Source organism: Zootoca vivipara, chromosome 11, assembly GCF_965207765.1.
Source record: "Zootoca vivipara chromosome 11, rZooViv2.hap1.1, whole genome shotgun sequence".
NCBI classification, from domain to species: Eukaryota; Metazoa; Chordata; class Lepidosauria; order Squamata; family Lacertidae; genus Zootoca; species Zootoca vivipara.
The window spans coordinates 34,474,281-34,488,039 of NC_142594.1; the positions used below are offsets into that span (position 1 = coordinate 34,474,281).

A 13,759-nucleotide genomic window follows, 5' to 3' on the forward strand; every position below is an offset into this window, starting at 1 on the left:
CAGCAAATTGCAGACACTGTTAAATATAATACAAAATAGCACAATTAGGTTAATGGTGCTGATAAGTACCCGAGACAAATTTCTGCAAGGAAAGTGATGTGCTTTGGATATTATAAAACAGAGCCACAGACTACAGTGCCAGTTACATGATCATGAGACTGGGATGCGGGTTACAAACCTCTAATAACGAACTGGAACAACTTGGTTTCAACAGCATTTTACTGCTACTAAAGCACATGCTAGAGCTTCCTAGACATATGACTCCTGCATAATAGTACATTTGTGTGCATATGTAACCTTCAGTAATATGCCTTTTCTCCTGCAGTCCAAGCATTTCTAGCCATCTCCAACTGTTCTTTTTGGAGAAAAGAATAACTGCAAGCCAAGAGCAGCTGAGACTATTAACGTAACACATGCTTCTAATAGTTATTTTGTATTTGCCAGAGTACAGCAACATAGATTTTTTAAAAAAATCTGCGAAGTTACCACCTCACCTTTTCAAACAGTTCTGGCCTTTTGAAAAAAATACTATTTGGAAAGGTGTTTATCAGTAGTACAGTCCCTGGTCAATGAAAGGGTCCTTTTAATAGCACTTATTTCTATAGAATAGCAGCATAGATCAGCAAGAACGTTTTGTATTTGAGAAGATGCACATTTATGCCTCTTCTGGTGGACTAAAGCAAGGACTGAGGAAAGGTTAAGAATAGTGAATCAGGCTGCATTACAGTGGAACCTGGGGTACAGACGCCTTGGGTTACATGTTTTCAGGTTGCGTACCACGGGAAAAACGGAAGTACCGGAAAGGGTTACTTCCGGGTTTCGTTGCTTGCGCATGTGCAGAAGCACCAAATCATGTCACACGTGTGCACAGACGCAGTGCTGCGGATGTGCCTCCATCACAGATTATGTCTGCAACCCGAGGTTCCACTGCATAGTAATGGATGTCTGAATATTTTTCCTAAGGGAAAGTAGCCCATTTATTGAAAGGAAAAACAAGATTGTTTACTCCCAAATTCATTAGAAGATGCCTGAGGTGTATGCGTTTTAAAATAAAAATTTTGTGCAACATCAATGGCACAGTTTTTGTGAAGAGCTGCATGCATGTGACGCTGCCTCTACCACTGAAGTGAACAGAGAAGCCTTGAAACAAAGGAACTTTGGGTGGAAGTGGGAGGAGATGAGAGCATCAATGGGCATGATGTATCACTCTGAAGGCCACACAACACCTTTCCTTAACATTCTGAAAAACAGGGTAGCCTTTAGTATGATTTAAGTATAATATACCATTACTCAATAGCCATATAGTTACTTTATGATATTAAAAAATAACAAATAAAAGTGACCAAATTGGATAGGCAAGGAGGCAAAATCACTAGTTCACTATTTGGGTAGATTTTTATTAAGCCCTGCTAGAGAATAAATAATGGACTATACTACTTGAATAACAGATGTTTTCATGCATGTAACACATACAATAGTGCTGGCTTATGTTTTTTGTTAGGACATGTTGAGAAGAGGTATTTGGCAATAATAACATGAACAGCTTAAAAAATTGCAGCACAAATTCTCTCTGCTGTTAAGGCTTTTTATATTTCTTTTATACAATATCAATTATTATTATTATTATTATTATTATTATTATTATTATTATTATCTTCTTAAATCTTGCTTTGACCTTCAGTATGCCAAATATGTAAATTCTGGGAACAATACAACTGCCAATAAATAGCATTAATCATTTATAATTAGCCATTTTAAAAACAAAAAAATACCCCACATCATTTTTTTTGCCGTTTGTGCAAAGCCATGTAGATGAGTCTTAAGATTTCTAGAAGAGAGCAGCAGAAACTTAACTCATCTAAACATATTCAGTGCAAATGCCAATCTAGTCCCAAAGCTGCGATACTGCAGTGCATGCCAAAACCCACCCAACAGCTGCCTTGAATAAGCCCTGAGAACTGGGTAAACGCTACCATGCTCTTGCACATCCTTTTTAGTGGGGTACATGTATAGGAATTTCCCAATGGGTTGTGCCCTAAGGCAGAATGATCCAAATAAAACACATGGTCAAACAAAGGTGTAAGTAGGTGAATACTATGATGATGTTCAAGACCAATTTCATCTAATATGCAGATACTGCACTAATAGACCATTTCCCAGGTTGTTTTGGGGCTGAACAAGGAGGCTTCTGGGTGAGAACTCACAATAACTGTACTACAATGGCCAAAGAGGAACTAGTTGGTATAAAACAAATCAATCCAATTGTTAAAAAAAATTAAATAGTCTAATCAACACTGAAAAGTGTTTATTTACAGTTTCTTGGTGACACCAGTGTATAGCCACGCAGTCAAAAGTATAGTTTGCTTGTTTGTTTGTTTTTTAAATAAAGGCAGCTGCCTACCCAACGCTCATTCAAAATGTTGGATATTTATAAGTACATGGTCTTTTCTCAGCATCAATTTAACGAAGGGGATCGATCTGTGGTCCAGAGTAGTTCTATGTACGGCCATTTAGTCTGCAAACAGCGCTTGACTGGAGTATCATCAGTTTGTAGCATTGGGTCTTCAAAGCCCATAATCACTGCTGTACCTTCGACGTACATGACCTGTGAAAATGTAATTATCTTATTTAATTTACTGTTCCAAAGAAATACCATGTTATTTTAAAGACCAAAAAACTAGCCATTCAATTTTTAAAAGATCACTTTGAGAGCAAAGGTTCAAATCGATTTAAATCTTCTGCACCTTATTAACAAGATGAAATGAAACACTCATAGAACTCTTACGTTTTTGTGCCTTACTACACATGTTCACTATTAACCAGAAACATGCATGAAGAAGGGATATAAGAGGGACTCTAGAACCAGCTTGGTCTTTAGTCTGTTAGTCACTTATGGGGTGACAGAACATGGGGCCTTGAGGACAGGCTGTAGTGAAGGAAGAGACACCTAAATGCTTAGCCCTTGCTGACTGAGCTTGCTCTGCTGCCAACATCCAGAGGCAGCATGAAGGCAGTGTCCATGTGGAATTCTCCACCTCCATTAATTTTGGAACGAGCAGGTGGGGAGTCTTTTCAGGAAACCCAACACTGTTGTGCACATCTCAGGGATCCACCTAAATCTGCAGAAATCTCCATGGGCCTGTTTTTTTCACTCAGTGTGCCTACACAGGGGACACTAAATAGGCACCTAAACTGAAATGGGTGAGAAAACCCTACATGGATACAAAACAGATTATTCCATAAAATAAAATAAAATATTCCATAAAATAAAAGCTAGTTCCGTAATAATTTATATTTTAAATAAAGCAAAACTGGAAAATTGTTTTAGTGATTAGTGCAACGACTGCCTAGTACCCTCCCCCAACTCTTTTCTTGACATTTTGAAGCACAGTTATTAAACATTTCACGATAATTCAAAATTTGCTTCTTTGGTGGAGAGAACTGTTGACAAAACACTAACATTTCCAAATGCCTCCGTAATCATTTGCATTTCCTTAGTTTTCTATTTGTTCTTTTTTTTTTCTAAGAACATGTGTCACCAGCCAAATGGTGGTTTTATCACACTGTGGACTGTCCACTTAGAAATAGGCTGAACCCAACTTATTTCCATGGGATATCTGCTAAAACATGCAGCTCCCCAATTAGGTGTATGAGAAGTCACTGCTGCCATACCTTTTCATTGAAATTAGATTGCTTCAATCCATTGTAGTGGTATACAGTGAATGATTCTTGAACCTTGGACTCCTAAGGAAACACACAAGACAGTTACTCCAAAGTCATAGTTTAATATCATTGAAGGTATTTGTTCCCTTTCTCCACTTTGAATGTAACAAGAAACTATAGTTAATGGGATAGTTCCTGGTTTCTTTTCTGGCTTATGAAGGGAGGACTGAAGCAGCTGCATGAAGAGGCTGCATGTGTGGATATATGGATCATTCCTACCCTGGCTTATTAAGCCAAGATATGATCATCCAAATGCAGCCATAATGTATATTAACTACAGAATGGTATATTAATAATGTATATTAACTACATATTAATATACATTATGCAGCCATAATGTATATTAACTACAGAATCACTGACCCACATTTGTTTTAAAAATGCCCTATTGCAAGAATAGAAAGGGGTTACATTACCTGTTCAGGGAAAAATTCTTGAAGAAAGGGACCTAGTAATATGATTCCTAGTCCTTCTGGATCTAATTTTGTTTTCATGAGATTTACACTAAGATAAGATGAACAACACAAAAATATCAGTGTGGTGCATTCATATTCTTGCATGACTAAGCTCTATGGTTCTACAACACTTTTAAATGCCAAAAACAATCAAGCTGTTGTATTTAGAATCCCAATAGCAATTGCAAAAGAATGGCATCTGGTTGCCAAATAAGAGTTATTTTTAAACCAAAGTAATCTTATTTAAAATCAATGTAGCAACAACAATTGACACACTACGCCTTATTAGGTAAAGCTTTCAGAAAAAGTACGCTGTCTTAATTCCTTGGATTTTGCAGCAGAAGAGAGTGAAGATAAGTCTTGAGCATTAACACACACATCGTCTTTCTAACTGTCCTGAGAAGGCCCACCCTTGTTTTATCTGTTTGACAGGCCACAATGAACAGAATTAAGCATGTAGAGATGGGGGATTCATAGCCCTCTAGATGTTGCTAGACTACAGCTCTTATCATCACCAACAACTGACCATTATGGCTGAGGCCAAACAGAGTCCAACAGCACAGAGTTCCCCATCCCTGCACTAAACTAGACTGAGGAAGGAATGCTGCATTTACATAGTACATTTTACATTCATCTTTGTTCTAAAGTGATACTTTAAAAACAACAACGTTGGATAGGCAAGTGGTATCCTCTTTTAACATTCAAAACTGTATGTAAATTTTGCTGCAACAAATGGTCTGTTTTGACAGGCATTACTAGATTAGTGTAATTTAACTATTTATGAGATGTGTGTTGAATCTGAGTATTAAAAATACTCGCTCTACATTACCACAAGCAAGCATACCACAACTATGGAGGTCTAAATTAAACTCACTTTATAATGCACATTTCATTTAGAGAAAAAAATCTGCCACAAATCATATTACACTTTGCTACAATGTTACATTAATGCTGAGAAGGAAATAACCTAGCATTTCTCCATTCATGTGAGTGAATGAAATTCTCTCTCTCTAAAACTAGTCTTGAATTTGTATGTAAGCACCTTGCTCCTTACACTTACAGCGGATACATATTGAATTAGTTGTGTACACTGTAGCAAAAAACAACAATATAGGTGGAATTTCATCCTGGTAAAGGTTTTCTAAACAGTGTTCTAAAACAGTTGCCAATTTTTGCTTACTATTCAGGATCTGATACAAGGTCCAAAGCCTTCATTACATCTTCTAGAAGACTGTCTGGTATAAAACCATTATCTGAAAAAATAAGGAAATGTCATTAGCATGAACTAGCAGGTGTCTAAGAATTAAAAATATTTATATGGGCTGATTAATACTGCCTCATCTGAAATGGGAAGTAATGTGCATTTCTCTAAATATAGATATGAAAAAGCAAACTTTGAAAATGCAATTTCTTGGAAATAACTACTTCTCTAATGATTTTCAGGGCATTGTAACTTGCAGTCTGACTATGTGATACCATAATTGCAGCACAAACTTGCATGAAAATCCTTGCCCCAGTGTCTTGAAATAAAGCATGATGCAATTTTAACCAAGCATAGTAATGCATTTACTTTTAGAATGAGAGAACTGCATTCCTGCAAGAGAGCATATCAAACAATGCAAAGTTTCATTTAATGAGCCAAGCTGTAACAGTGCCAAACACCATAAGAAACGAGAAAGCATGAATATAACTATCTCTTTGATACTAAATTCATGCAATTTACATTCTCTGTGGAGTAAAAGGGATAACTGATAGTATCTGAATGCTTTTAAAGCATTATTTTTACTCTGTTTTATGCCTACTTTAAATCATCCGATTGTACTAATTTGGCACCTTAACATTTAAGAGTGAACTCATTTGCATTTTGTTACAAGTAAGCATACATATCTTACCTTCAGGGTCATATGTTTGAAAGACTCGTCTGGCTTGTTCTGAGGGAGCTTCAGGAGCAACAAGAGCTAAATCCTTAAGAGAGAATTCCACAAGATTAAATATATCACTGGAAAAATGATGAAAAGCAATAAACACAAACAATGAAAATGCAGAATGTCATCTTCATAAATGAAACATCTAGGAAAGTGAAGCATATGTTTGTTTGGTTTTTTTTATTACTACTAGAAATTGATAATTAACAATCAACCCTAGTGAACAGTAGGACCAAGCCAGAGTAGTAATAAAATATGTTCCAGTAAGTGAAAGGCCAAAATGGTTCAGTTCAGACATAACAGCAAACAATAGTTAAGAAAGCTCTATTACAGTTTTAAATCATGTCCAAGTTGACAAACCATTGTTTACAATACAGTGACAAACAAAAATCACAAATAATAATTTGAAATAACTTTGCAGAAACATGGTTTGGCACAGTATCGATTGACCAACCATAATTGTGGCTGTTTCTCTACCATCAGAGCCAAATGCATGTACAGTCTAACATGCTGAGCAGATAAGCAGTTATAAAGCATGGCATGCCATCTAGATTGTTATTAGTGCAAACTATGGCGTGACACTGAGCTACTGTATGCTTTCAGTGCCAGAAACAGTGCATAAAGGGACTTCCTGGATTATACAAAACAATAAACAAAGCAATGATTACATATCTCACAAAGCAGTCCGTGCACACACAAACACATACACAGTGCTGCTATTTCAATTTTAGGTCTAGGGACACTCAAATTAGAGCATTTTGGTTTTTTTCCAATCAAACAATTATCATGAGTTGAATGGTTAGCTGCTCCTTTTCTCCCAATTCCTTCTCCTTCCACCTCCTTTTCTCTATTCCCACTGCCAAATTTCAGTGGTTATTATAAGCATTACGATGGGCAAAGGGGAAAAGTATAATTCTTTCTTCTCAATCCTAAACTGATATTGAGAGGAAGCAGCAGCAAAGGTCTGGGGATGGTAGCTACTCCAAGAAAACACCGGGGCAGGTCTAGGTAGGAAAGAAGTAGACCTGGCAGTGATCCTTGCTCTGTCAAAAGCAACAGCCTCAGTGATTTACGGGGTAAGCAGGGAGCTCAACAAAAAGGCTCTACCACACTTCCTTGTCTTATTATGGAGACTCTTGCTGCAGATACAAGTGGATCAGGCTGCTTCTGCGATCCTGTCTTATGCTATTGCTTAGTCTGCACCAAACCTGCTCCACACCCCAATCAAACAGTACAGCCTTAATTTTTGCAGCATTTGTATTTTGTAAAAAGCAAGTAATACATTCACTTTCGGCAGCAACACTTATTAAAAAAAACAAAATATCCCAAAAATGAACTTCATCTGCCAAGCATTTACAACTTCTGCCAAACACAAGCACCCAGGCCTTGCAAATTGTTGTCTAAAAACATCCCAACCCCCAAATCTTCCATAGAAGGAAATCCTATCAGTAGTTTACCAAGCATTGTTCAAGTACACCATGTCCTACAGGCAAAGAGGTTCATGTTTTACCCTTTGGACTTTGAAATATTATATTCCTGCCCAAAACCATTTTGTTGTATTTTGAAATGCTATTCTGATAACACAAGTTTATTTTAGAATCTCATGTTTACCCTTGGAGGCAAACACACACACCGTTAGTACATTGTAAATAAATCTCAGCCGCTTTTGTTCTCAAAAATCAAAAACAGCACATACAATCTATAATAACTGCAGAGCTGATAAAAATCATTTAAAAATACATCACTGATTTTTTTAAAAAGTTTCTAAATACCATTGCTCTAAAAACAGTACATAGCTGTGGACAGATGCTGTCATTAAACTAGCTAAAAGACAAGTCATATTAAGCTTAAATACCCTTGGGAGAAGGAACAATATGGGCATAGACTAGCACAGAGGTTTTCAACCTTTTGGGGTCCACGTCTCCCTTGACCAACTACATTCTTTCTGTGGCAGCCTCTCACACTTTTTCAAACACCCTCCCTTGTGGAGTGTTCCCTCAGCCTCCTCTCCTTGGGAGTCCTCCAGGCTGCTGCTACCCCCCCCCCCAAAGAGAGGTGCCTCCGAGAGGCAGCATTCGCCTGTGGAGCTTATAGTCAGCACTGCTGCAATAGGGCGTGTTGAATTTTTCATCTTTAAAAATCCTGATTTGAGGGGTGTTAAAAAGTTGTGGTATGATGAGGTAATTTGAAATCTATTTTGGTTCCTTGTAAATATTGAGGTCTTGCTTGGTAAATCTCTATGTGAAAAGTTCCTACTTTTTAACATTTTTTAAATTTTCCTGTCATTTATAAACATATAGATTATTCCCCAATTTTGATGAAAACATATGTTGATAAGTGCCTAAAATTGATTACAAGATACAGTGGTACCTTGCAAGATGAAATGAATTTGTTCTGCAAGTCACTTCGTATAGCAAAAGACTAGTCTTGCAAAGCACGGTTTAAAATTCTCCCGGTTTACCCGGTCTACCCATTTAGTTAATGCATTCCTATTTGTCTTGCGAAGCGCGGTCATAGGAAACTTTGTCTTGCGAGTCGCCTCGCGCAACACAAAACGCTTTCATCTTGAGAGTTTTTCGTTGCATGAGGCATTCGTCTTGTGGGGTACCACTGTATTGTAGTTCTCTTATATATATATATATGTATTGTAGTTCTCTGTACTATTAATATTAAGATTAATATTAATATTATACAACAGTATGTGATATCTTTTTTGCTTTCTACCATCAGTCCACCCACTGAGGTCGCTGGGGTTTCAAAGCCGAAATGCTCTGACAAGTAGATTTCTCATTTATCCGAGATAGACAGAATGGGGTGGCATGAGGACATCTAACCAGCCCTAGCAATTGTCTTCTGTGTTGCATTGGAGACTGGGGCCTGGGGTCTTGCTTGAATATGTTACAGAGCATCTCTGGTACCAGAACAATTGTGTGGTCATCAAAGGAGCTGGGATGCTCACCCACCAACATCATTTTATTGTACTATACTATATTCTATATACAGTGGAACCTCGGTTTATGAACACCTCGGTTTATGAATTTTCGGTTTAAGAACGCCGCGGACCCATCTGGAACGGATTAATTCATTTTCCATTACTTTCAATGGGAAAGTTTGCTTCAGTTTATGAACGCTTCAGTTTATGAACAGACTTCCGGAACCAATTACACCCATGCTTCAGTTTATGAACACTTCAGTTTAAGTACTCCGTGGACCCGTCTGGAACGGATTAATCCACTTTCCATTACTTTCAATGGGAAAGTTTGCTTCAGTTTATGAACGCTTACTCCGCGGACCGTCTGGAACGGATTAATTCACTTTCCATTACTTTCAATGGGAAAGTTCGCTTCAGTTTATGAACGCTTCAGTTTATGAACAGAGTTCCGGAACCAATTGTGTTCATAAACCGAGGTACCACTGTATATATACTATATTCAGCAGAGAATTGTGTCCTTTTGTTGCTCACTCCCACCCTTTGCAAACAGAATTTTATTCCCATGAAGGAGAAAAGCATGTTTTCTTTGAAGAATAGCTATGATGATAAACACGATAAGGAAGTCTATGCAGAGGACTGGATAAACTACTTGGAGGTGTTAAAAATACACTGTAAAGTAGAGCTACCAAAGTTCAGTCAAGTGACGGTCTTTCCTTATTGGATAAATTGGGGGTGCAAAAACAGCATTCTGATAGTGTAGGATTAAGGCTGTTGGGCAGGCACCCAATCTTAAAATAAGGATTGCCACATTTTAAGAAAGACAAGATTTTAGTTCCTTCAATAGTAGCATGGATAATAAGCATTATTATCTATCACAGTGATGGAAGGATGGAAATACTATATATTCTCCTGCTTCAGAACCATTAAATGAACAGAAGTCTTGACCTGCATGGAATATGGTTTCTCTAAGTCTGACACCATCTTTGTGAGGATCAAGAGCAGGCCTTTAGATTCTACAGGAATCAAATTTTAACAGTGTACACTTCTTTTGAAGAGCATGGTCCAGGGGGCTTCTGCCAGTGGCTCTCCTACTCAGATGTGGGCCCTCAGCAGATACATGATCATGTGACACCAGCCCTTGAAGTTGTTAATTTATTATTCTTTTTTTTACTATAATAGGACATTATAAGATAAAGCAGGCATCCCCAAACTTCGGCCCTCCAGGTGTTTTGGACTACAATCCCCATCATCCCTGATCATTGGTCCTGTTAGCTAGGGATCATGGGAGTTGTAGGCAAAACATCTGGAGGGCCGCAGTTTGGGGATGCCTAAGATAAAGTAGTGATATGTTGTTACAGCTGGAAACAAAATTTCTTTATATTTTCGCTTGTATAAAATGATTAAAAACTTTAACTTCGCTTCAAAATGCGAGTTTTCGGCTTTTTTTAAGTGTATTTCAAACAGATCTCAATTTACCAAGCTAAACATCAACCAATCATAAAAATAATTGCAGATTTGGATTCCTCATGTGCAATAACATATTTTTAGAACCCCTCATTGAGCAAATTCAAAAAAAAAAAATCGCCCTTAAATGACACGCCCTACCAGTGCTGCAATAAACGGCTGTGCAAGCCTGAGAGGCAGAGACATGAGAGGGCATCAGAGGAAAGAGAAAGAAAGAGTGACAGAGGCCAGTGTTGCCTGCAGCACCCCTGACCATCATTCAAGGCACCCCAGGGTGCAACAGCACACGATTGAAAACCACTGGACTAACAGACTGTTTAAAATTCTTAAGATCCAGAACCATTTAGGACCAATGACTGTTATCTGCTCACTCTACCCTCACCACAGATTCTTCCACCTACATCCTAAATTTGAATTAGGCAGGGATGGTAGAACAATTGTGACAGCAACATAGAACCATAGAATTGTAGAGCTGGAAGGAACCATGAGGGTAATGCCCAATGTGGGGCTCATACCCACAACCCTGAGATTAGGAGTCTCATGCTCTACAGACTGATCTATACAGAGGTACAAGATACTGCACAAGTTATAAGACTTTCCAAATCCAGCATAGCTAATGTTATACCAGAGTCATCACAAGGCTGAAAAATTATACTTAAATTACAGCTTGCCTTCCAATAAAACTTAAGGCATGAAGACCACATCCACTGATTTTGCTTTAAGCAGGTGCTACTCCCAACAGGAGGGCTCCTAAACCATTTGACACAGTCTTAAAGAAGCAAATATTTTCACAAATTATAGCAGGCTTTCATTTTGTAAGAATTACTATTTCTTGCTAACTGGATTTTCTGGAGGACACAGCAACACAGCATTAATTTTATTATCAATTTGCTAAATTCTTATTATTCTTCTGTTACAATGTAACTTTTATAATGCAAAAGTATGCATTTACTGACATCATATCTTTACATGTTATTGTTGCAGGTTACAAATTTAAAACAACAATAGCATGTAAAGATATGATGTCAGTAAATGCATACTTTTGCATTATAAAAGTTACATCGTAACAGTATTTAACAATTACATTATGCTACACTCAAGGCACAGTAGCTCAAATTGGTTATACATGTATAATATATACTTCTTCAAATACGCTAGTGACTTGTGACATCTTGACTATTAATTTAAATCTCATGCTTAGCTCATGGTCATAAGATATCAGTGTTAGTGGTTTGCTAGATTGTCCTTGATTCAGCAAAGGTGAGAGGTGTGTGGGTCATCATTCTTAATTGGGACTTATGCATGAAAAAGGATGCTGGAAACATTCTGGGCAATATCCAAGTTGCTCAATCCCATAGTAGACCATGGAAAATAATATTACCTAAGTCCATTGATTTCATTGGTTTGGACTCTGTTTACACCAAGTTTCAGAACAAAATCAAGATATTTTTATCTGAAAGTATTTTGCCTGATGTGTAAACAGAGCTTCCAAAATTCATGACTTCCTCCTCCCAAAGTAGCACTGATCTAATTTAGGGTGCAATATCCAGTGCTAAAAAACAAGAGAAAGATTAAGCAATTCTGGATGTATTGGTGTGTCTTCACAGTAAGATTTAAAGAGTCTTTAGAGTGGTCTTACACATCCTTCTTGTTTGTCTTAAGGAAAAATCAAAAGCATTCATGTGTGTATATACAAAGATCTTCATCTCCACACAAAGGAGACAATTAAGAGAATGCAAAACAAGCTTATCACAGCTTCAAAGAGGAGTATGAAATGGATTTGCAAGGGTATTAATGGCACTTGTAAAGAATGAAACTGAATGCTGTATCCAAGGTTATATGCAGTGTAGGTGGGCAGGCAGCAGCTGTCACATGCATTACTGTCTGCGCAATGATCAAATAGCTAAGAGAAGACAAACTGATTTTAGTAAAGCTTTGTCATCCATGTAATTGTATCAGTGCAGACATTACTATTAGACGTATGTTAAGATATTTAAACCTCAGCTGGAAAGCACGCAGCAGGCAACACAAATCCAAATTAAAGTCCAAAGACTAATGCTTCATTCACACTCAGGAGTACGGTGGGATCTGAACAGCTTTGTCAAGTATCTGCTACCAGTTTCTGCATCTTGTGCTGCATTAGATGCTATACTGGACACCAACCAAGTTAATTTTTGAGATGGGTGGCAGAGCTACAGTATGCTCATGAAAAGAACACATAGTTCTTTGGATCCTAACCATATATACGGTAATGAATCTACAGAGACCAGAGAAGGACACAACCACCTCCATTTTCAAGTGGTAGAGTCTCAAAAAAAAAGAGTGTATCACAAGCCTTTTCTCTTTCTATAGATTGACCCTTATTTAAATAAGCTAAAAATACAGGTTAGTCATAGATATGAAGTAGTATTCAGTAACTAGTTAATAATATACAATGCATTACAATTTAATTCAAGAACTATGGGATATATGCCTAAACACCACAAACAAAATCCATTTTAGAACTGTGCTTTTGTTTTTGCTTTTTTTTTAAAAAAAAATGTTGCTCTTCAGTTGAAATGCTTCCAGGCACTGAATTAAATTAAAAGAGAATGTGCCAATTTGTTTTTTTTTTCTGGGAGTGCCTTAAGTCTCTTCTATTAAGTTGCATTTCTTACAAAAGAGAATTGGATTCTGCATAACTGATTTCAGCACTCTAATTCTTTTGCTAACTAACCTTGTCAGCATAGACTTTAAATATGGTAGTCCAAAAGGTCACTGTTCATGACTGAATGTAGACCATAAAAAAAATATTATATATACCTCTAGGTGATAGAACAAATTATTTCCTTTAGGGGAGGGGTCTATCTGCTTTTCTTCAAGATTTTAGCAGCAAAATGTAAAATCACAGAAAAATATTTTATGTGTTATCTAGGTATAGAACACTAAAGTGCTGAAATACAAATATTCAAAAAGTATGAGAAATCATGGTTTATAACTAAAGATATACTACTCTTCATATTACATTCTTTTTAAAATTATAGAGTCAAGCAATGTAATCATTAACATCAAACACTGAGGTTAACCATTAGAATGTTTCTGTGCTGCCTTTGTGTTACCTCCAATTTTAATATGATATTACAGATTACTGCAACAAAGTACTATGAGCCAATAACAATGTACTTAGATCTTATTTAGTGTGGTCTGAAAACAACATGCCCATTATCAGCTTTGACTAAAAAATGTGAAACATCTCCAGTGCTAAAAAATAATTAAAGTTT

The 13,759-nt window shown here is 37.0% G+C and overlaps 1 protein-coding gene across 1 annotated transcript in view; it reads right to left on the bottom strand.

Annotated features, from left to right (window-relative positions):
* Nucleotides 1-1,376: 1,376 nt before the first annotated feature.
* Nucleotides 1,377-13,759, bottom strand: part of MINDY3 (MINDY lysine 48 deubiquitinase 3) — a 33,122-nt gene continuing 20,739 nt past the window's right edge. The window contains exons 12-16 of the mRNA XM_035129659.3: nucleotides 6,071-6,143; nucleotides 5,359-5,431; nucleotides 4,140-4,227; nucleotides 3,673-3,744; nucleotides 1,377-2,605 (exon numbers count right to left, since the gene is read on the bottom strand). Coding sequence (XP_034985550.1) covers nucleotides 2,456-2,605; nucleotides 3,673-3,744; nucleotides 4,140-4,227; nucleotides 5,359-5,431; nucleotides 6,071-6,143 — 456 coding nt within the window. The 3' untranslated portion in view covers nucleotides 1,377-2,455. The remainder of the gene's footprint in view (nucleotides 2,606-3,672; nucleotides 3,745-4,139; nucleotides 4,228-5,358; nucleotides 5,432-6,070; nucleotides 6,144-13,759) is intronic.